The sequence below is a fragment of the Astatotilapia calliptera genome, chromosome 7 (genome assembly GCF_900246225.1).
Source record: "Astatotilapia calliptera chromosome 7, fAstCal1.2, whole genome shotgun sequence".
In the NCBI taxonomy this organism is placed as follows: domain Eukaryota; kingdom Metazoa; phylum Chordata; class Actinopteri; order Cichliformes; family Cichlidae; genus Astatotilapia; species Astatotilapia calliptera.
The window spans coordinates 58,754,113-58,777,828 of NC_039308.1; the positions used below are offsets into that span (position 1 = coordinate 58,754,113).

A 23,716-nucleotide genomic window follows, 5' to 3' on the forward strand; every position below is an offset into this window, starting at 1 on the left:
AGAAAAGATTTTACTCTTGCCAGTCGCCTTAAATGATAAAAACTGGACTTCACCACTGCTCTGATTTGGTTGTCCAATTTAAAATCACTGTCCAACTTAAAACCAAGGTCAGTAACAACAGGCTTAAAATAGACTTCCAGGGATCCTAAAACAAGGAGGAGGACTCACAGGGACCACTGGTTCCAAACACCAACACTTCTGTTTTCTTTTCATTAAAATTTAAAAAGTTTAGAGCCAACCAAGCTTTAATGTCATCTAGACATGTCAAGAGAGGTTTTATGGAGATGCCATCCTTGTGTTTTAGTGGCAAATAAATTTGGCAGTCATCTGCATAACAATGAAATGAGATCCCATGCCTTCTAAGGATGGAACCCAGAGGCAAGAAATACAGTAAAAAGAGCAGTGGCCCTAAAATTGAGCCCTGTGTGCATGACAGAGAAGCAGAAGATGATTCGGAACCGAGAAGGCTGACAGAGAAAGTTCTATCTGACAAATAAGACCTAAACCAATTAAGTGCAGTGCCACCAATACCCTCTACATCATTTAATCGAGAAATTAGAATATTGTGGTCTACGGTGTCAAAGGCAGCAGTTAGGTCAAGCAAGACAAGAACAACATGGTTACCAGAATCACATACCAGAAGGATGTCATTAAAAACCCTTAATAATGCAGATTCTGTGCTGTGAAGGGTTTTAAAACCTGATTGAAAAACCTCAATGCCATTATCATCTAGAAAATCTTTCAGTTGACTAAAAACAATTTTCTCTAAAACCTTGGAGAGTAAAGGCAGCTTGGAAAAAGGCCTATAGTTCGCTAAAACTGTGTGATCAAGGCCAGTTTTCTTAAGCAGTGGCTGCACTACTGCATGTTTGAAATTTTCAGGAACCACACCAGAAGACAGACTGCTGTTAATAATGTCAAGGACATACTGTTGTATACTGGAAAAAATTTCTTTAAAGAATTGTGGAGGGAAAGGATCCCGAAGGGAACCTGTGGGCTTAATATGGCGAACCACATCCTCTAAAGTGGAGAGCGTCACAAGCTCAAACTGAGTAAAAACAGCAGTGTAAGGGACAGAGACAGAGGGGTCAGAGTCGGGAGGTGTAATAAGAGCCCTGGTGGTGACAACCTTTTCAATAAAAAAGTTCAGAAAATCATTGCAAATCTCAGGAGAAACTTCCAAACAAACATTCAGTGGCGTATTAAGAACAGTGTCAATGGTCCTAAACAACACACGTGGGTTATGACAGTTGGAAGAAATAATATTTGCAAAATATTCCCTTTTTGCCTCTTTAACAGTGTTCTGGTAGCGATGCCAGCAGTCTTTGAGAATTTGAAATGATACGTGCAATTTATCCTTTTTCCACATCCATTCTGCTCGACGACATTCCCTCTTAACAGCACGACTGCTCTCATTAAACCAAGGCTCAGGTTTAGCCTTGGGCTGCCTGGTTTTTAAAGGAGCCACAGAGTCCATGATTGTTTGTAAGCAAGAATAAAACCAGGAATTGAGCTCTTCTGTGTCAGAGGAAACAAAGTCAGAAGGGCCACCGAGCTGATTAAAAGCAGCAGAAAACTGCGCGGCAGTGGAGGGGTTAATAACACGACAGCACCGAGTAGCAGCGCCAGATTTAACTGCAGTATATGTCACACCAACGTTGAATAACACAGGCATATGATCTGAGAGTGCACAGTCACAAATCTCCAGGTTAGTGACAGACAGACCATATGACAGGACAAGGTGCAGTGCGTGTCCGTGCTCATGTGTAGGGCTAGGGCCAGGCTAAAAGAGTCAATAAGGCTTAAAAAGTCCTTTACCAGTGGTTTATCAGGACAACATACATGTATATTAAAATCTCCAACAATAAGAACACTATCATAATTGGGCATAATCCCAGCTAAAAAAAAAAAAAGTTGTTTATGAAGTTCTTATTGTATTTCTGGGGGCGATAGATGACAGCACAGAAAACCGGGTTTGTACGACTCGCCTCAAACAAGGTAAGTTCAAAGCTGGAGAATGAAGGCTATAGAAAACACTGCTTACATTTGTAATCCTTTTTGTAAAAAGTCACTGTGCCTCCACCTCTGCCTGATTTCCGTGGCGAGTTAAAATAGCAATAATCCACAGGTAAAAGTTCAGATAGAGCACTGGACTCACCAACACTCAGCCACGTCTCAGTCACACACAGAAAATCCAGATCACGGGAACTGAAGAAGTCCCGAAGAATAAAAGTTTTGTTTAAAAGTGATCTGGCGTTCACCAGACCAATCCTGGCAGGAGCTGGAGTTGGCGCTCAAGGTTCAGGAGGTCCAGAAACCCGCCGCAGCAATCTCAGGTTCCGATAATGTTGACGGCGGAAGTTTAGCCTGGGAGGGCATGGGCAGCGAGGCCGAGGAGCATCATCAGGCACCAAACAGGCATCAGCAGGATCCAGAAAACGTTGAGACGCAAACAGTCTTGGAAATAATCGATACAACATGGGAATGGTTGGTGATATTAAAGTCCTGTTAGTGGCTCATTAGTATATGTGAGGGGGCAAACTCCATGGTGACCATGGTGGCCATTTAGAAGTCGGCCATCTTGGATACAACTTTTGTTTTTTCAATAGGAAGAGGGCCATGTGACACATCAAACTTATTGGTAATGTCACAAGAAAAACAATGGTGTGCTTGGTTTCAACGTAACTTTATTCTTTCATCAGTTATTTACAAGTTTCTCTTTGTTCACAGCAATTGACATGTCGAAGAGGTTAACACGTGAGGAGCGGATCAAAATTGTGTTGATATCTGGTGAATGCAGTAACCGGGTCATTGCAGCAGATTTCAATGCAAGACACCCTACGAGACCACCCATCTCCTATGCTACAGTTAGCAAACTGCTTGCTAAGTTTCGTGAAACTGGTTCAAGTGTTGGATTTGCCAAAATGTGGACGCAAGAAAACTATCACTAATGAAGAAACATCAGTGGCTGTCCTAGCTTCATTCAACAAGAGCCCACAGCGTAGCACTCGCCGCATGTGACTGGAGAGTGGCATTAGTCGAACATCCCTTCGGCGGATATTAGCTACTCACAAATGGCAACCTTACAAACTCCAGCTACTGCAGCATCTCAATGAGGATGACCCAGATCGGCGCACAGAATTTGCAGAATGGGCAAAACAAAAATTGGAACAGGACCCTCAGTTCACGCAGAAGATTTTGTTCAGTGATGAGGCAAACTTTTATGTGAATGGTGAAGTTAACAAACAAAACCACTGCTATTGGTCTGACACTAACCCACATGGATGGATCCCTCCAAGACTGTTGGAACAATAGAAGTGATGGTTTGGTGTGGTATATGGGGTACAACAATACTGGGTCCATTCTTCATCAATGGAAACCTCAAGGCCACTGGATATTTGAAATTGCTACATGATGATGTGTTTCCCTCTTTATGCACTGAAGCTGGCACGTTCCCTGAGTTTTTCCAGCAAGATGGTGCACCACCACATTATGGGTGCCAGGTCCGAGCAGTCCTAGATGAACAGTTTCCTGGAAAGTGGATTGGTCATCGTGGGCCAGTTGAATGGCCCCCAAGGTCTCTCGATCTGACCCCCTTAGACTTTTATCTTTGGGGTCATCTGAAGGCAATTGTCTATGGTGTGAAGATACAAGATGTGCAGCACCTGAAACTACGGATACTGGATGCCTGTGCTGGCATTTCTCCTGCGGTGTTGCTATCAGTGTGTGAAGAGTGGGAGAAGAGGGTTGCATTGACAATCCAACACAATGAACTGTGAACAAATGAATCCAGCACATTGAACACATTTTATAAGTGGTCAGAAACTTGTAAATAACTGATGAAAGAATAAAGTTATGTTGAAACCAAGCACACCATTGTTTTTCTTGTGACATTACCAATAAGTTTGATGTGTCACATGGCCCTCTTCCTATCCGGTTGTTCAGTCTGACGTCACTAGCCGTGTCTGGGTCTAAACTCCGCTGCAGGTCCATATATCAAACGATCACTATGGCATTACTGAGAGTTGAAAAACTGTCTAAAGTCTTTCATCTTTAATAAAATGATCAGCCTTCTCCTCTACCAGGTGTAACAATTGAGTTTAACATCCAGGCATCCATGAAAACGGAATTTATGACATTTAACGGAGTTAGAAGTTAGCAGGGAGTTAGCTCGCTAGCTTCTATCTAAATACAATATAGCATGTCCTGACTGCAGGGTTTTGGAAACAAATTAAAACGTACAGCTCTGCTATCACTTCCAGCATAAATGAAGACAGAAAACTAAACAGCAGTGACGTTTGTAGGGTTACTGAAATTGGGCTAGCTGGTATATAATGATGTGCTACGTGACCACTAGCGACACAGCTATGTTAGCATAATATAAACAAGCTAACTTTTTTTCCACTCGATAAAAGTTAACGTGAGTGTTCTCGGTGGTCAGGAACAAATGTAATCGCATGGCAGGATGCTGTAAAAGGACCAAACTTCAGCCAGGAGAACAACTGAGATAATCCATCCACAATACAAGGTTAGTCATTCATATACTGCTGCATGGGCTGGGCTGTAGTTACATCCTAAGGTTTTAAAAACTGAGCTTAAATAAATGATTAGCGGTAATAAAAGCCGAGGGAGGTCAACAGTGATCACTGACTGTTTTAGGAGCTTTTTGAGATCAAATAGAAGAAAATACATAACATTAAACATGTTAACAACACAAAAGCCATATTAAACGCAGACTACTTTAGACCCGGAAGTAGGATTCGTCGCGTCATCACTGAACAACCGGATTGAAAAAACAAAAGTTGTATCCAAGATGGCCGACTTCTAAATGGCCACCATGGTCACCACCCATCTTGAGGAGTTTGCCCCCTCACATATACTAATGAGCCACAAACAGGACTTTAATATCACCAACCATTCCCATGTTATTACGGTGTATCCATATAAATGGCTCACCCTGTACATTAGCACTAAGGGAACACTAAGTAATGATCCACAACTATTTTCAGTTGCGGATGATAAAGGATTCAGAAAGTTTATTCATGCAGGCCCATATGACAGAGAATGTGCATCTTCTTTTTGTTTTCATATTTTAATTTATATTTAATTGTGTTGTGGTTTGCAGTGTTTTGTGTTGTTTCACTTTAAATTTGTTTAAAAGGAAAAAGCTGAAAATTTAAATATTTAAAAGTTGAAATGTGAATAGTTGGTTTTTGTATTATATGATTTATTTATTACATTTTATGTGGAGTGAATAAATAAAATTATATTTACGGTACCCTAGAGACAAAGCACGTATAAACCCCAAAACACGTACAAACCCTGAAGCATGTACAAACTCCAAAACACGTAAAAACTCCAAAACACGTACAAAACACAACAGAAGTGCTCCAGAATGCTAGGGGCAGTGTTGAACTTTTGTTACCTAGTGGCTACACAAGCCAGCAAGTACCAACGACCGTATTTGGTGTGTGGTAGTAATAGGTAAATGAACTTTTTTTTTTTTTAATCATTTGAATATATATGAGTGCTTGTGTATAAATACACAAACAATACACATATGCTTTCATGCTTTCAATTGTATAATTTAAGTGATCTAGGTAGCTGTGTTTCGGAAGTTCAGTTAACGCTAGAAATGTGTTTTGGAGTTTGTACGTGCTTTGTCTCAAGGGGCCACCGCATATATCTATATATAAACATTTATAAATAAGACCACTTTTTTTACATTAGTAATTCCTTTTGTGCATAATTTTATATTATTGTTAATAATAAATTAATTAAAGCAACAAAACAACCTGAAGAGCCGGTTAGGAGCCGAAAGAGCCGGCTCTTTTTACTGAGCCAAGCCGAAAGAGCCGGTTCTCTAAAAAGAGCCGACAATCCCATCACTAGAGTGTTGGCATGTATGGCCTAGCATAGCCTGTAACATTATTATGACGGACACATTTTATGAGTGAACTTGACTTTAAGTCACATACAGGTTTCTTTGAAAATTACTTTCTTATATCCAGGTTTTTCCTTTTTGCTGCCATCCCCCTCTCCTCCTTGCAGATCCTCGCAGCGCAGGCTTGCCGCTGCTAAAACTAAACAGAGCTCCCTGAAAGGCACAGCCAATCGCATTGGCCATATTTGTCACCTAAGGTAGGACTCCAGCAGAGAGCGTAATTTGACTCTTTCTGCACCGCTAAGTGAATGAGACGTTGACAGATCATTTTTTTCTTGCTATTGGTTTTGTTTTTCTTTACTCGAAGACATCAAATTATTGCTGGGGGCAATTCAATAATCGGTGGATATTGGTGGGGACATCTCCCTTCTGTCCATGCCAAATCTACGCCCATGGCTCACTTGCCACACCATCAGATATCCATTCATAAGCTATTAGGGAAAAGCTACACAACACAGGCATTTACATGTCTCCTTCTCTTTTCTTTCACTGAATCCTCTTTAGCTCCCCTTGCAGTCCTCAAGGACTTTGAGAACATTTCCTGCTTATGTGTGGGCTGTCCTTTTCTGTCTCTTTGTCCCAGTGCTTCAAGAGCAATCATTTCCACAACTGACGTCATTCATTAATCACTTTTTTTTCATTGAGGGTTTATATTTAAATCGTAGCATGTTGTTCCAAGTGTACAGGATTGTCTCCTGTTTCATCCTCCAAAAGAATATGGCTGATATAGCTATAACAATTATTATTGTTTTCTAGCCTAATATGAAAACTATAAAATAAATACCTCTGACTGATAATGATCTTTCAATAATATAAAGTAGGCTGCACGGTATTTACAATTGCACCACCAAAGCCGAGCATTGAGAATCTTCTGAAATGCCAAGAAAATTATACTATACTGCATCATCAAACACTGTCAATAAGCAGACACAGATAATTACAGTATTGCCGTTGCACCTCAGATATGCCTGCAGAACCGAGCTACAAAGGGGAAATTGCGCTGAAAATTCCACACTTGTGACCAGATGACTTCCTGTGTGATTCCTCTTCAGTCCATTGCACTACCTCCCTATCGCTCCTTACCCCTCTCTCTTCCACCCTACCCTCCGTGATGCTCTGTTCATGTCAGTCTCAGCTGCCGCAGCAACACTGATGTTTAAGCATTCTAGGGGAGTGCAGACACACTCCAAAACTTCTTAATGGGCAGGCTAAAAATAGCTCAGGCTGGATCTGACTGGGCTGATTCATGCGGCTGTGAGTCATTCAACTGTGCCGCGGTGTGAGGAGAGCAAGGGAATGGAGTGAATGAGCACTAAAAGAAAAGAAATAAAACTTTGCACGCTTGTTAAGATATAAAACCGCTGAAAAATGTGCCCTTGCTTATCCCATCAATGAGAAAAATGTGCATTTTATCCCCTGTGAGCGCGTGTGCCTCTAATTCCTTAAGGACACTTGACACTGCAGGGCAGCAAAAAAGAAAATTAAGGCTAATATAATAGAAAATGAGGCTGATCAAAAACAACTCTCTGTTTCATTTACCATTAGGGACAACTTGTCTTTTTGGTTATTGCATGTTGATTTCTCGTTTGGGGATAGCAGGATGGTGGGTGGGGTCTTTAGGCTGGTGGGTTGTAGGAGCCCAACAGATGGTAGCCAACAGATTAACAGTACCACTGCTAAAAATGAGTGGCGTGGTAATTTGTTAGCATCATTAGAAAGGGAAAAGCAGTTCATACTCATATCATTATTCCCTCCATTAACACGGGTAAACATCTACTATTAACCCCCTGATACAGGCCAGCAGCATCTGTGTGTGTATGTGGGAGGGGGAGTTGCTTACTGCTTACTGAAATGATTCAAGGCTCTCAGCAGCGCTGGAAAACAAAGTCCTTTCCTTTTCCAAGTTTTGTTTTTTAACCCGAAAAATAACAACACACTGACACAGTACAACCCACTGACAAACAGACACACGAGCCTACTGGGGCCCCGTAGATCAATCCAATCAATATTTTGGTCTTCCTATTGCTTTTGTTTCCCTCTTTGACTTCTACACTCAGCCTTTGTCTCACTTCCCTCTCTCTGTCCCCTTGAGCACTGGTTGAAGATGAACTGCTGGCTGCAGGTAGCTCCTTCCATGCTGAGAGCAGAGAGCCATGTGGTGACAGATAACAGCCAGAGAGTCGGTGATGGCTTAAACTGTCACATGGTCATTCACACTTTCTCCCTCTGTTTTCACATCCTCCATCCCAGACTTAAACTACTCCTTTTTTTCCATTCAACATCATTTTTTCTTTTCCCTCCATCTGCACTGCTCTTTCAAACCTCTCAGAAGAAACAGAGAAGTGATGGGGGCTTTTTTTCGAGTTTAGACCTCACGACTCATGGCACAGTGGAGCAGAGAGAAAGGGAGCGTGTATAATGGTATTTGGGTTACTTAATTGTAGACAGGGCTGTCTTTCCTGCTTCACTAGGCCGAGACATATTGCCCTTACTGTCAGTGATGCCTGAGTGGCTGCCTTCAGATAAACAACCCACTGTGGGTGTTGTAGTGTGTCCCAGTGTGTGTTACTATGTCATCTTGTGTTGTCTTGCTGTTGTATTGCACATGAATCTAGGGATGAGGATGAGATTAGTTTTGAAATGCTTCAGTAGATTCAGAAATTGTATGTTAATCACTGATATATCAAATCCCTGTCTTGTACTGCATAATTTATTTTCATTTATATAATTATAGGCAAATATAATTATTAGCATCTGGTTAAATAAAAGAAAAAGAACTATTTACTGGTGGGGAAGGTAGACATCACTTCAAATCTCTAAAAAGGGCTTCTAGGTTCTGAGTTTTTTAGGATTTATGAGTGAGTGGGACTGAGATTCAGATCCCCCCCCTCCTCCCTCTTTTCCTCCTCTCTGAAAGACACGCTCTGCCATCTCCACTTTGCTGTCTTTTAGAGTATGCTCCACCATCCGTCTCCCTTGCTATCTGGCCCTTTCTTTCCCACCTTCCCCTATCTTTTTCTCACAATGCATTTAAATGGAGTATTTAGAGATTCCGCCCTTTCTCATCACTCCACACCTACTCTGAGGTAACCTCAATCCCTCAACAACCCCTTTAAAAAAAGAAAATTCCCCAGCTGCTCCAGAAATAGGCCCCAGGAGACGCACGACTAACACACAAGGAAGGGGATGATATTCACAACCAAAAATGCCCTTGCCTTATTTCCACTCTATGAACCTGCTGCAGCCTTTTATGCCAAGGTAAACGTTTTCACCCAGTGACCAGATGGTTTCCATGATATTTGTTTATGATGCTGCACAAAAATTTGAATCCAGCAACCCCACTGCACATGTTGTTCCCCCTGGGACTGCACTAAACGAAATGTGCCAGCTGCTAATTAAACGACAGTCTAAATGGAGATGCGTTCACATTAATCTGAAGTACTCTGAGTTGTTTGAAAAGTTTACAATGTTGTCTTTAAATGCTGCAACATGGATGTGAAGGTCAATTATGAAGCACCCAAAAAATGGCATGCCAAAAAATATAGAAGTTTTACACCATTTTATTACCTACTGCAGGGCAGGAGCTGCCTTACTGTTAGGTGGTCTTTTTTATTTATTGTTCCTGTATCATTTCCGTGTGTTACAGCCAAACAGCAATGCATTCCATTACCATACTACTGCAATACATTTTACTGGTAGACTATTTTTCAGCTTTTAAAAACTTGCTTGTATTCCTCAAGACCAATGAGTTTATGTAAAGGTCAATAAATAATGATAAGAAAGGATTCTTAAAAACAAAGCGATCCAGTCGTCAGCAGATTACTTGAGAGAACTGCAGGTTAACAGTGTCTGACATCTGTGAGACAGACTAGACTTTCAGCAAACAGAAAGCAGACTAAACCTTCCCAACACGGACAATCTGATGTCGAGAATAGCCACCTCAGTATCAATTAAGACATTTATAAACTAGTACAAAAATGGGCAGCCAAACAAATGAAACAATACAAACACCAGCTAAATGCTGACTATTAATCTGTTGTGTGCATTTTGGGGTAATTGGAGTGAAAGTGATTTCTTTCTAGAATTATCCCTTTGTGGCTGTGAGCCTCTATGAAACAATCGATTTACTGTTTAAATCTACTTCTCTGCAGACTTCACCTTTGACCTTTTGGATATAGAAGATCTTTACGTTATCATCCTCCCCCACTAGACATTTGAGTGAAATTTCATCATGGTTAGCAAAACACGTTTTGTGAGCTCAGTGTGATCCTGGCCTATATGACTGATGTACCAACTGACAGTCTGAAAACATGAATCCTTCAGCCACAACAAGTGTCACTACAGAGACTAAAAGATGTTTGGCTACACGTGTTTGAATTATTCACCTCCATAAAACTCCCATACAAAACCAATTTTCAAAGTTTTGGTTAATTATTTAACAAAACTAATAGATAAGCATGAAATACTACTTAAACTCTAATTTACTAAACTAGGTCTGTCACCACTAATGCTTATGTATGTTTTTGTTCATGTGGGCTTTCCACAAATGATAACACATCATTCACATACAGCTCTATTACACAATGCTTTTACACTTTTTAAGACTGAAAATTAAAAGCAAACCTTTTATAAAAAGAAGGAAAATATACAGGAAGTATTTTCCATTAACTTGTAGTCGACTGCTAAATTTCATGAGAATTTTCCTCTGATCCAAACCCTGACTACATGTTCTAATGCAGGCTAAACCATTCAGGCTTTGCAGTACACCTGCATTTAATTATGCACTAATCAAGTGCCCCTAAAAGCTTGAAAATCTTTGGTGGATAACTCAACAGTCAAATGTCAACTAATGAAAAGGGAAGGTTAGATTTAAGTACTCTGTTGCCAGTATACTGTCTCCGGCATCGGCATAACCGTCTTTCCAGGCAGCCTAGACATTTTCAAGAGATTTACCTCAGCTGCTACTGTAAGAATATTTTATTGATGATACAGTTTTACTGTCAAAGCAGCTGTAAATATTTGCAACAGTTGGGAATCTGGAACAAATAAACTTTTTACTATTTGTTATTACTTATTTATTTGCAAATTTTACTTTTGAAGTATATTTCTGAAGTACAACTGGGTGCTTAAAACCCTTGCCTCAACAAACACGGGCTTTATTTTTGCATTTATTTACAAAGTGCAGGGTAGTCATACAGACAGCAGGGGACTGACATGCAGCAAAAATATGGCCAACCTGAAGTCAAAGTGGATTCAGTGACTAACCCATTTCAGCCCAAGTATCCTCTCTGTAACTATTGCTCCTTAACACTGTATTTACACTGCCAGAGGTGGGTGATGCTTTTTGTGGACACATGTATAAAAAATATCATTATTACTTTGGCTTTTGCTGTTCAGTATTCCCCAAATTATTTAAATCCTCTCAGAATTTATCATTAAGATCAATATTTAATTTTAGGCAGCAGGCGATGGTTACAGGAGAGATATTTTTTTGACAGAATTTCTATAGTTGGCACAGGCGTTTAATTAATAAGCCTGAAATTTTAAATGATAAAAAAAATCAAGAAAGTGATTAGAATGAAAGCAGTTTATAGTCAATTTAAAAAATGTAATTGCCAATTAATTTATAGTGCACCTTTTTTCATTTCTGGTTTCAGGGTATTTCCAACTAATTGATGATTACATCACAGAGACACAGATGTTACACTATTGTTTCCACAAAGAGAGCTACACAGGACTCTGACCATTAGAGCAAGATTATAATAACTTGCCAGACTCTGACACCATCACTGCACAGTATGCACATGCATGTATGGGTCAGTGTGCATGTAGATGTCTTACCTAGTCGTGGATCGTATTGTCTCATCTGCACTTCTTCCACACAGTCTGCTGGGAACCATCCTGTCCTCCCTTTGACTGTGCCTTCCCAGAAACCTCCTTCCCCAATGCTGAGCACTGACAAAGAGAGAGAGTATGGGGACATTTCATTAAATGAGCCTTAGCTGTCATCATTGTGAGGTTGTGGAGTCTTGGGAAAGGGAACAAAAAGGACAAAGGGCCACATAACCAACTGGGTATTTAGTTTTTTTGTGTTCTTTCTTCATAAATTACACAATGAAGTGTGCACACAGGGAATGGGAAGAAAGGACAGGAGTGAAAGACTTTGTTTCACAAACACACACCGACACGAAGTCCACTGACACAAAGAGAAGAAATTGGGAAGCAGAAATACTGGTCTGTAACTTATGTACCACACCAAGGGCAACATATTTTCATTCCCCCTCATACCAGTAACTAAGTAGAGGGACAAACTGATATTTTAAAACAGAGGAAAGGAATGATAAAAAAGAAGTGGGAGTTAATAAAAGGCGAAAAAAAAAGGACCAAGTAGAGGTTGTGAAAGAGAACAAGAGGGCGGGAAGGAAAAAGAAAGAGATCCCTTCTAAGTTCTGCTGTGGTAATTAGAGATGAATGTATAGTTGATATTGATCTTCCCTGCAGGACTGAGCCAGCACACTCATTTCTACAACACTCATCCATTATCCCAGCAAGCCAACAGACACACACACGGACACAAACACACGCACACACGCTCCTCAGAGATCACCAGGTGGAACTGAAGCTTTGCCTGAGTGAGCCCTTCTTCTAAACTGGTTGCTAGGATACGCCAGTGTGATGTTGCAGCCAGCAGACAGTTTGCTAAATGATGTAGTCTGCTTCCTCCAACTATATTCCACTCTGGCATGGGGACATGTCATGGTGGTGTAACCTGGGGCACTTTGAGAAGCAGCCAGCTGGACTGAAATGATAGTAAATGTTCAAATATCAGTCATTCACAGGATTCCTTTCTGTATCTTGCAAAAAAAACCCAAACAAACAAAAAAACACATTTTCTCAATGACTTATTTGACTTACTAGGCCTAGATCTACAGAAATCCCCCACTGACCCCCAACCCCCAGTTTATTTTTTTTTTTACTATATGTTCAGAGGCACATGGGCTGCAGCAGACCAGAGTGGAAAACTGTGCTTCAGTATACTGTTTGATGTTTAAACCAACCCTGTTAAATTAAACTTTTTGTTTTAATTTTAAAGCAGACTTTCTCGAATGTTGTTATTTTCTCCTCTGGGAAAGGTAAAGTTTAGTTAACTAGATAATGTATTAGTTTTCATAATACTATTGGGCTCCAAGGTGTGGTGGAGCCTATCCTGTGTGTGTGATAGAGCATGAAGCATGGTACACCCTGGGCAGGTCACCAGTCTATCACAGATTAGAGCCCGGCATTAGAAAAGTCATTAAAGGAAATGCTCTGAAATCTTTGAAACTTTCAGAGCATTTACATTAAATGTGTTCATGTAAATGGGGAGTCTTCTATACATGTGAGTTCCACAGGGTTCAGGCAGTGTAAAACTGTATATATTTTGACTGCTACGCAGATGATACTCAGCTATATCTATCTATGAAGAAGGATGACAAAGCAATTTGTTCAACTATGTGCATGACTCAAAGATATAAAGGCCTGGGTGTTCCATAATTTTCTTCTCTCAAATTCAGACAAAACCAAGTTTTTTTCCTAAAAAAATCTTAGAAAGGATATTCTTATTTTGGATGACATTACCTTGGCCTCCAGTAATACTGTTAGTAGAGAACACTGAGCACCTATTCTCTACTCACGTCCCACGTGCTACCACTGCAGCATGCCATTAAATTTTTCTCTTTGTTAGTCTGTCTTTTGTCCTGTCTCCCTATACTCTCCTTTCTCCCCACCACCCAAATGGTCAAGGCAGATGACTGAACCTCACTGAGCCTGGTTCTGCTGGAGGTTTCTTCCTGTTAAAAGGGAGATTTTCCTTCCTACCATCTCAAGACGGTTGCGCTAAGGGGTCATTAGATTGCTGGGGTTTTCTCAAGAATATTGTAAGTCTTTACCTTTGAGTATAAGGCACTCTGGGGCAACAGTTGCTATGATTTGGTGTTATATAAATAAACCTACATTCAAAAGCAGAATTGAACTGAACCGAACTGAAATGTCGAAACCCAGGAGGCGACAGTGCTAATCACAATACCACTGTGCTGCTCTTAGTTTGCATAATAATATTATGATGATGGTATGGTTATCCCATATTTTTGTAAAAAATCTGCCTCTTCACTTGTATACACATGTAACCCCTCTAAAAGCTGCTTCTTTCAGGCTCAACATTCACTTACTCACTAGACGAAAGCGATGTGGAGGAGGAAGGAACAGCTGTTTATTGACTCCCCACTCCCTGCTGTAAAAAACATGACACTCAGCACACAGAGGATGCGTGGACTGATCCCCCTCTCTGATCTCAGCTTAACACAACTTTACCCCACCTGTCTCCTGAGAACAGACTTACTCTGTCTCCTTTTTCCATGCTCAAACCCTTTATTCTCTCTCTACTATACGAGTCTTTCGTTCTCCGAGCTTCTGAATAATTTCCCAGCTATCACCTCCATCCACCCTTTTGTCTCTGACAATGTGCCTGCCTATACTGTAATCATGTCGCTGCAATAGACAGGTGCTGGCTGTGCTTTCTGTTCCCCAATGACAGAAATGAAAGAAAAGGTGAGACCTCTGATTGATCTTTGAGGCCGCCCTCACTTAATTCCCTCACTCTCTTATACCACACTACTAATCTATTTCTGGTCAGAACACAGACTGAATCGACCAGTCTGAGACTATAAGAAAAATTCACTGTTTTTATATATATATATATATATATATATATATATATATTTATATATACTGCATGTTTGCCAGTGTACAGTGGGGCAAAAAAGTATTTAGTCAGCCACCGATTGTGCAAGTTCCCCCACTTAAAATGATGACAGAGGTCAGTAATTTGCACCAGAGGTACACTTCAACTGTGAGAGACAGAATGTGAAAGAAAAAAATCCATGAATCCACATGGTAGGATTTGTAAAGAATTTATTCGTAAATCAGGGTGGAAAATAAGTATTTGGTCACCTCAAACAAGGAAAATCTCTGGCTCTCACAGACCTGTAACGTCCTCTGTAAGAAGCTTTTCTGTCCCCCACTCGTTACCTGTATGAATGGCACCTGTTTGAACTCATCATCTGTATAAAAGACACCTGTCCACAGTCTCAAACAGTCAGACTCCAAACTCCGCCATGGCCAAGACCAAAGAGCTTTCGAAGGACACCAGGAAAAGTATTGTAGACCTGCACCAGACTGGGAAGAGTGAATCTACAATAGGCAAGCAGCTTGGTGTGAAAAAATCAACTGTGGGAGCAATCATCAGAAAATGGAAGACATACAAGACCACTGATAATCTCCCTCGATCTGGGGCTCCACGCAAGATCTCATCCCGTGGGGTCAAAATGATCATGAGAACGGTGAGCAAAGATCCCAGAACCACACGGGGGGACCTGGTGAAAGACCTGCAGAGAGCTGGGACCAAAGTAACAAAGGTCACCATCAGTAACACACTACAACGGCAGGGAATCAAATCCCCCAGTGCCAGACGTGTTCCGCTGCTGAAGCCAGTGCATGTCCAGGCCCGTCTGAAGTTTGCCAGAGAGCACATGGATGATACAGCAGAGGATTGGGAGAATGTCATGTGGTCAGATGAAACCAAAGTAGAACTTTTTGGTATAAACTCAACTCGTCGTGTTTGGAGGAAGAAGAATACTGAGTTGCATCCCAAGAACACCATACCTACTGTGAAGCATGGGGGTGGAAACATCATGCTATGGGGCTGTTTTTCTGCCAAGGGGACAGGACGACTGATCCGTGTTAAGGACAGAATGAATGGGGCCATGTATCGTGAGATTTTGAGCCAAAACCTCCTTCCATCAGTGAGAACTTTGAAGATGAAACGAGGCTGGGTCTTCCAACATGACAATGATCCAAAACACACCGCCCGGGCAACAAAGGAGTGGCTCTGTAAGAAGCATTTGAAAGTCCTGGAGTGGCCTAGCCAGTCTCCAGACCTCAACCCCATAGAAAATCTGTGGCGGGAGTTGAAAGTCCGTGTTGCTCGGCGACAGCCCCAAAACATCACTGCTCTCGAGAAGATCTGCATGGAGGAATGGGCCAAAATACCAGCTACTGTGTGTGCAAACCTGGTAAAGACCTATAGTAAACGTTTGACCTCTGTTATTGCCAACAAAGGTTATGTTACAAAGTATTGAGTTGTATTTTTGTTATTGACCAAATACTTATTTTCCACCCTGATTTACGAATAAATTCTTTACAAATCCTACCATGTGGATTCATGGATTTTTTTTTCACATTCTGTCTCTCACAGTTGAAGTGTACCTCTGGTGCAAATTACTGACCTCTGTCATCATTTTAAGTGGGGGAACTTGCACAATCGGTGGCTGACTAAATACTTTTTTGCCCCACTGTATATGCAATCATCTTTCTTTGCTGAACTTTAATCACGCCCCAGCCACTATGAAATCTGAAATCAATCCAACTGATTGCTTGTAAGTGAAATAAAGAAAGATTAGTGACAAAAATGTGTGCACAAGCATAGATGTAATTAAATGCATGCCATGCTTGCTAATTTGTTTAAATAGAGAGGATAAAAAAATTGTTTTAAACAAAATCTCATTAACTCTCTAGCACCTTTAATAATAAAAGCTATAGCTATTATATTTATATAGCTAGTGCTAGTAATATTTGGCAATTAAAGTGTTAAATGGTACCATGCTTTTAACAGAACTAGTACTACAGATATCACGGTTACTGGATTTTGTTTACATGGGGCACAAAAAACGTGTGTGTGTACTACGTTACAAACACCAAAACAAAAGTGCATGCGAGCACATGCTCTGGTATAACATCCAGAGCTCTCTGCTGTGTGAGTTCCCTCCACCTTTCACTGCCACTACATTTTGTCACTTGTAAAAGCTGTAATGACAGCTGTCCCTGTGATCCAGATGTGGGCACACAGAAGCCAGGTGACAGGAAGGAATGCAAACAGCGCATATCTGCGCTGGATTAACAAGGCTGCTTTCCTACAACTGCCAAATGGTGAGCCACAGTTCAAGACGGCATTCGGAAAAGGCTTCCCTACTGTACAGTCAAGTTCTAGATAAGTGTGAGAGTGTTTGTCTCACTCTACAATGTGTCAGGGCAAGTGCAAGATAAATTAAGTGAAAAGACGTGTCCTTTTTTGCATTTTAAGTCCAGTTGGTCAAAATGTGACTCTCTGTTTTTTTGAGCTCTGCTGGTGTTGAATTTCACTTTGGGGTTCTTTAGATGCACTTATGAAATCCCAAACAGTGTCCTGCTTCCTGTGGAGGTCTTTCATGGCTTAAATAAACAACACTGTGCTACACACTGTAATCAACACCTCAGCTGGACATGAGCCTTTCACTCTACTGCATGATGAAAGGTCAGTCCTATCTCAGCTGTATGACTGCTAGGCGTGACCTGCCACACTGAGTCATAATCACCTCCACAGGTAAACCAGTGTGAGTGGCATGTGGTGACATTCGTTCATACACACAGTTTCACATGAACACACCACTGCACACATGGTTTCACACTAAGAAACTAGCTGCAAGCCGTGCTACTACCGGTACTCTAAATCTACAAAGTGGAGATGGATGCATTAAAGGGGAATATTTTGCAATGTAGAATTCCCTGCACAGTCATACTGAAACCTCACTTTGCTCATCCCAGAGGAACACAGCAGGGTTGAGGTCTAAACAGTGCTGCTTTTCTATATACACACACACTCTTCACAAACTGTATGTAGGGCACCAAGTGCTCGAGGGGCACACTGACAAGCTAATGGTCATAATTTGTAATAATAATCATGATTATTTAAATTTATGTCCAAGAAGCACAGCTACAGGCACAGCCCCAAGGCAGTGTACTCCTAGTGCAAGTCCCAAGCCTGGATAAATGGGGAGGGTTGTGTCAGGAAGGGCAGCTGGCACAAAATCTATCCCAAATCAAACATGCGGATAATCAATAAGATTTCCCCACTGAATCTGTCACGGCCTGAGTTAACAATTACTGTCACTGATGGTGTTGGCCAGCAGGGTGCTGGTGGAAATCGTGCTACTATTTGCTTAAGACAAAGGCATGGATGTAGTGAAGGAGGACATGCAGAGGGTTGGTGACAGAAGAAGATGCCAGGGATAGTGTGGAGGGAGAAGATCTGCTGTGGTGACTCCTGAAGGAAGTTTAAATTTATGTGAAAGTACCCTTACATGCATGCACATGCAAGAGAAAATGACAAAAACGTTTTCGATTTCATTTAATCGATAATAAAATGCATGTTGTATGTGAAATGGTCAAAAAACAGGAAAGTACATAGATTTGATGGTGGAATTGAACTCAGGCCCTTCTTGCTGCGCTGCAACAGTGCTAACCACCGTGCCACCGTGCTCTCCAAATAATCACATTTAATTCTTCTATAAGTTATTATGGGTGGCTAAATGATTAGACACGAACTGATAACTCAGTGTTTCTGAAATCCTAAATAACCTCACAAACTGTGATCGTGCAGGATTGCATTAAAATGCCGAAGCCAACCCTGCACTGAGGAACTGTGACTGTACAGGCCACCTGCTGAGAACCTGCTGTTTTGTTTCTTAAACCAACAGACAAAAACACAAAATGACAGGAAACATTTTTACTCTCCTTTTATCTGGCTTTCAAATTCTTTTACCAACTGTTTACAGTATTGTACTCAAACAACAATTTCATGTTTCACTGAATCTCATAGCTCATCTTTACACAGGAGTGTCATCAGAAATGATTTGTATACAATATACTTTAATGGCAATAGATTATAACAACATACAGCATGGATAAGAAGTCACGAGACATGAAATATTGTGAAATTATGTACTTAAAGTTACGTGGTTAATTCTCTGTAAAATCTAGGATGCATATCCCCTCTTAATTTGTGTCAATAACAATTGGTATAGCTTTGAAAGCAAAATATTTTACCAGTTCCAGTTGTTTTTTCTCAAACAGCTTTATATTTGGCTGGTATTTTTAGCTGGTGACATGTCTTGACTGCAAACAGTTCTGATTAGCACTGTGACTCTTTAAAGCCATTGTGGGTGGTGCTGTGAAATGTATTTTGTGTGCCTTGCTGAAATAAACAAATACTTCCTAGAAAAAGATGTTCTCTAGATGACAACACATGATGCTACAGACCAGTATAAACCATTCAGCTTTCATGGTGCAGTCACAATTGTGCCAGTTATCTCTGCATTGATACCTGTAACAAGCTAAACTGTCCTTTTAATCTTTATAGAGTCCATCATTTCCCCCCAAAAAACATTTATTTTTATTACTCAGCCCACGGTACAGTTTTTCACGTCAGCCCAGGATGATCATCTTAAATCACCTCAGGTCTGCCAGAGGAGACAGAAAATCTGGATCTTCTCTATTTATGCTTTGTTGCATTTAGTTTATATTTCATGCATGGCATGACAAACTCTGGTAACTGACAATGATGTTCAGAAATGTTCCTGAGCCCAGGCAGCGATTACCACAACACAATCATGCCCCAGTACTGGCTTATTAGGGTCTCTGAATACCGGCTTACAGAAATGTCTTCTATTCTCTGAATCTTTTAATTAATTCTAGGTTGCAGTATTTTTGCATTCTCACTTTTCTACCTTTGACCTTCACAACTATGAGCTGCTTTTGGCCACAGGATTACTGATCAGAATAACTCACTGAAGTAAAGAATTCTATGGATATACTGTCACTACGTGAGGAATGGCACAGCTGGTTAAAGGTGGAGGGCACATGTCTAAAAAAGAAGCAACATCTAAACCAGGGGTCGGCAACCTTTTTGATGACGAGTGCCGTCTAAAATTTCCTCAGAAGTCAATGTGCCATATGATTGCATTAGCAATAAATTTAATAACGCTCTACATGAACAGTTACACACTATATAGAACAACTTGACAGAATTATATTTGTTCGCAGATGTTGGCAGCTATCAGTGAATAGTTATCAGCTATTTCGAAACAAAAAACAACAGAAAACAGACAATGCAAATGCTATTTATGGTCTCCTCACAACAAAGAAAACAAACGCTGTTGTGACAGTGATGTACACTGTCTTGTTGGTATATGTACGATTTCTATACATTTTCCATTGGATAGAAACTTTGGTTGTAAGATTCAGATAATTATTTAATAAAAGTGAGACATTTTAAATGAGAATAAGAAAGGAAAGTATTTCTTTGTGCCCCCCTCTCCCTGTTAATGCCCTACCTGCCCCCCTGGCAAAACTTTTCTAGACCCACCCCTGCACAGTTACCAGCTGTCAGCTACTTAGAAAAGGATCCTGGTGTTATTTGTCTCTCAGAAACAGTTCATAACTTCCCTTCAACTCATTCATGTCACCTAAAGGGTAAACCTGTTTCTCCATCACAGCTCTGATGATTCAGTAAGGACATCTCCTGGTTTCATCTTCATGTTTCCCTCTCACCAGATAACCAAATCGATATCTTGACCAGCAGCTTTTACAGCTGTGGCTCCAGCAAACATCATCTGATACTAGAAATTAATATTAAATAAATTCTAACAACAGTTGATCAAGCTTAAAGATGCTGTTGTTGTTTAGCGCGACATCCGCTGGTTTCCTCTTCCGGGCGCAAAGTGGGCGATAAACAAACAAGAGAGACGATCAGCTGATCATTGATTAGTTTCATGATTGTAGTAGCAACAGGTGAGAGAGGGGGAGAGAATGAGAGAAGAAGAGGCAGCTGACAGCGTAAAGATGCAGAATAACTCCAGCTTTGTGTCTTTTTCCATTCTAGCTGAAGTACAGGACAAACTGTGTTCCTTTTCTCTGAATGCGGGACGATTCCATTTTTTTATGGAACAGTTGGCAACTCTACTAACTAACCTTATGAATAATATAAAGTTCACTATCAGTAACATCATAGCACCCACCCAGCTGTATAGAAACATGCTAGCTAGCACGCAGTATGAGTTATTGTAACTCAAAACAATAAACAAACAAAAACCATCGGCCCATAAAAACGAAAAATCACATCGGCCCACTAGGCAGATGCCCAGTATGCCCGATGGCCAGTCCAGCTATGGTCGTGCCATCAGTTAACCCTTCCAACCCAGGGTTGCCGACCCCTGATCTAAACAGTGTTTCAGCTACTGTATATGCAAAACCCCAGATTTTACCATTTGATAGATTTAAAAATTCACAGACTAACTATTAAATACGCTCAGGTGGAGTGTACAGTACTCTACATACAATATTTTAAAGTCTCGTAGGGATTCAAAGCATCTTGCCACAGTAGACTGTGCAGCTCCTCGCCAGCCTTTTAATGAAAAATTCTTTAAAGAAACACAATACAAATTAAGCATGAAGTGAGACCAAAAAAGGAGAAAAGCATAACAGAACCCGAGAATGAAACAAAGGCAAATTAAGTGGCAGGCAGAGGCTTGCATTTAGCAGTGACAAAGAGAGATGAGAGCCAGACATACGCAAGCTGACAAAGAGGAAAAGCCATGTTTCAACAGACGCCTAGTTATTCATGACTGTCCAAGAAGTCTGTGGTGAAGTCTTACAGTATTGTTCTGTCTCTTGCTCGTGATATGACTGTGTTTTGCCCTCCGTTAAGACAGTCACGACTCCTGGTTTAAAAATAGCATCAGTGAGGATGCAGAGCTATTTATACGCTTCACACACCCTTCCTGCTGGCTTCAGTGCACCCCTGTTCGAGTGTGTTTCTGGCAAGTGATTGAGCTCATTTTAGTTCATGATTTGTGTCATTCTAATGCTTTGAGCTGAGTCATTCATTTAGTTTCTCTGCCTCTCATTGTCTTTGTTCCTCGTTATACCAACCACCCCCTCCTCACACACACACGAACCACTGAGAGTCGCTTTCATGAATCAGTGAATGGCAGATGATGAGGAAATGAGTAGATTTTTAAAAACACACACACAAACATGTTTCCCAGGTAACGGGGTGCTGCGTCAAACTCTTGTATTTGCCCACAGAAGCAGACAAAGGATGCAGCTGTTCTGAGAGAGGCTGATGGCTTTCTGCCACTGATGCACTCACACTGATTCAGACAGAAACGCCGCAGAAGATTTGCCAAAGCCAAAGTACACCTTGATTTCCATGAAATGGTATGATGGCATTATTAAATATTGCATTTGTTGCTGAATTTATTTGGAGTGTTGCAGTAATAATTATTTTTAAGTATGCTATAAAGTGATCTGTAACTCACTCTTACTTTCAAAGTCTCCATGTATTAACTCTGGTTGTTGGGCCAACATAAATTAAGGCAGTCAAATATCTAAAAGAGTCACATTAAAAATGATGGTCTGCATATGTCTGCTGTCACATGCCACAGCTGCATAATAGCATAGGGACACAGACAGAAATATCATGAGACAGAGTGAATACACTTTGCCTGGTAGAAGCTTGTTTCACAGTCGATAACAGTTACATTTAAACTGTTCTAACTAGGAGCTTTCTGATGAAACACAAGCTATTGTAATTTTTTTTTCACCATCCTGTTGCTGCTCCCTGCTGTTCACTTTATGAGCTGTGCTCCTTTATTCTGTTTCCTCTGTGAATCTTAGGCATTAAGAGAAGCACATTCTGATCACCAGTGTTCGGAGGTACTAGAGTGTGAGACAAAAACTTCAAGTGACTTGCAGTTTCAATAGTCCAGCTTTAATTGCATCAAATGTGAAGACTTGATCTAAATAGACTTAAGTGTATTTACGCTTCCTGGCCACTTTATTTGGTGCATTGATGAAACCGCATGCAATCCAATACAAAAAAGGGAATGGGTGTAGTGATTTACGTAAACATGCAAAAATACATGGAAATACAGTATAAAAGCTTGTACAATTCTAATGACCTTGAAAGTCAATATTTGGTATGATCACCTTTATTCTTCAACATGAACCTGTACGTTCTTAGGCAGGTTTTCCTATAATTTCTTTAAGTAGTCATCGGGAATAGTTCTCCAGGCTTTTTGAGGAACACTGAAAGCTCTTCTTTGGATGCTGGCTGCCTTTTGTTCTCCATTCACCATGCCAAGATGTGCCAAATTTTCAGCTAACAGCTCTTTGGGAATCACTTTGTTAGTGCAAAAAATACTATTTTATGCCTGTCAAACACTGTTATTGTTGGCATTTCTCAAAGATTCAGCTAAAGCAATGGAAAATGTTTGCAACAGGCTGCTTGTAACAAATTATCTAAATATTTAAAACTGATTCTTTACTAAATTGCTTGTTATCTGTCAACACAACACTTGTTCATTCTGGTTCAATCTTGAGATAAGTGCCTTTTTTTAAGCTCATTGTTAATTGGCGTAACAAAATGGTCTAAAAATGGTCGGGTACAAGGACTGGACTGAAAATGCGTGAAAAGGCAGCAAATGTCCAAAAAAAAACCCCCAAAACATTGCAAGCCTGGAGAACTATTCCTCAAGGATTTTTTTTAAATTTAGCTCCTTTGAAGCTAAATATCAATAAAACGAAATGAAAACAAAAGTACAATTATCACATTGAAAAAGCTGAATAAAGTGGTCAGTGAGTGTACATTGTATTGTATTGTACCAGAATGCATCAATGTAACTCCACTTGTAATATGGCCACTGAAACAGCTCCCATAGCCCCGACTGAAGATCCAACTGTTCTTCATTAAGCATCACTGATATGTTACACTGATAACATTACTGAAAGCCTAAATAAATGTTATGTGATGTGAAATAGGAACTGGCTGAGTCAGGATATGACTATATCTCAGCCTTCATA

The 23,716-nt window shown here is 40.5% G+C and overlaps 1 protein-coding gene across 9 annotated transcripts in view; it reads right to left on the reverse strand.

Annotated features, from left to right (window-relative positions):
• The window catches only part of shank3a (SH3 and multiple ankyrin repeat domains 3a), a 165,340-nt gene that overhangs the window by 34,526 nt on the left and 107,098 nt on the right, over window positions 1–23,716 (reverse strand). For all 9 annotated transcript variants that reach the window (XR_003272963.1, XR_003272964.1, XM_026176172.1 and 6 more), the window contains one exon: window positions 11,786–11,899. Coding sequence is in view for 7 of the 9 variants with exons in the window: in XM_026176172.1 (XP_026031957.1) it covers window positions 11,786–11,899 (114 nt within the window). In the remaining 2 variants the exon portion in view is untranslated. The remainder of the gene's footprint in view (window positions 1–11,785; window positions 11,900–23,716) is intronic.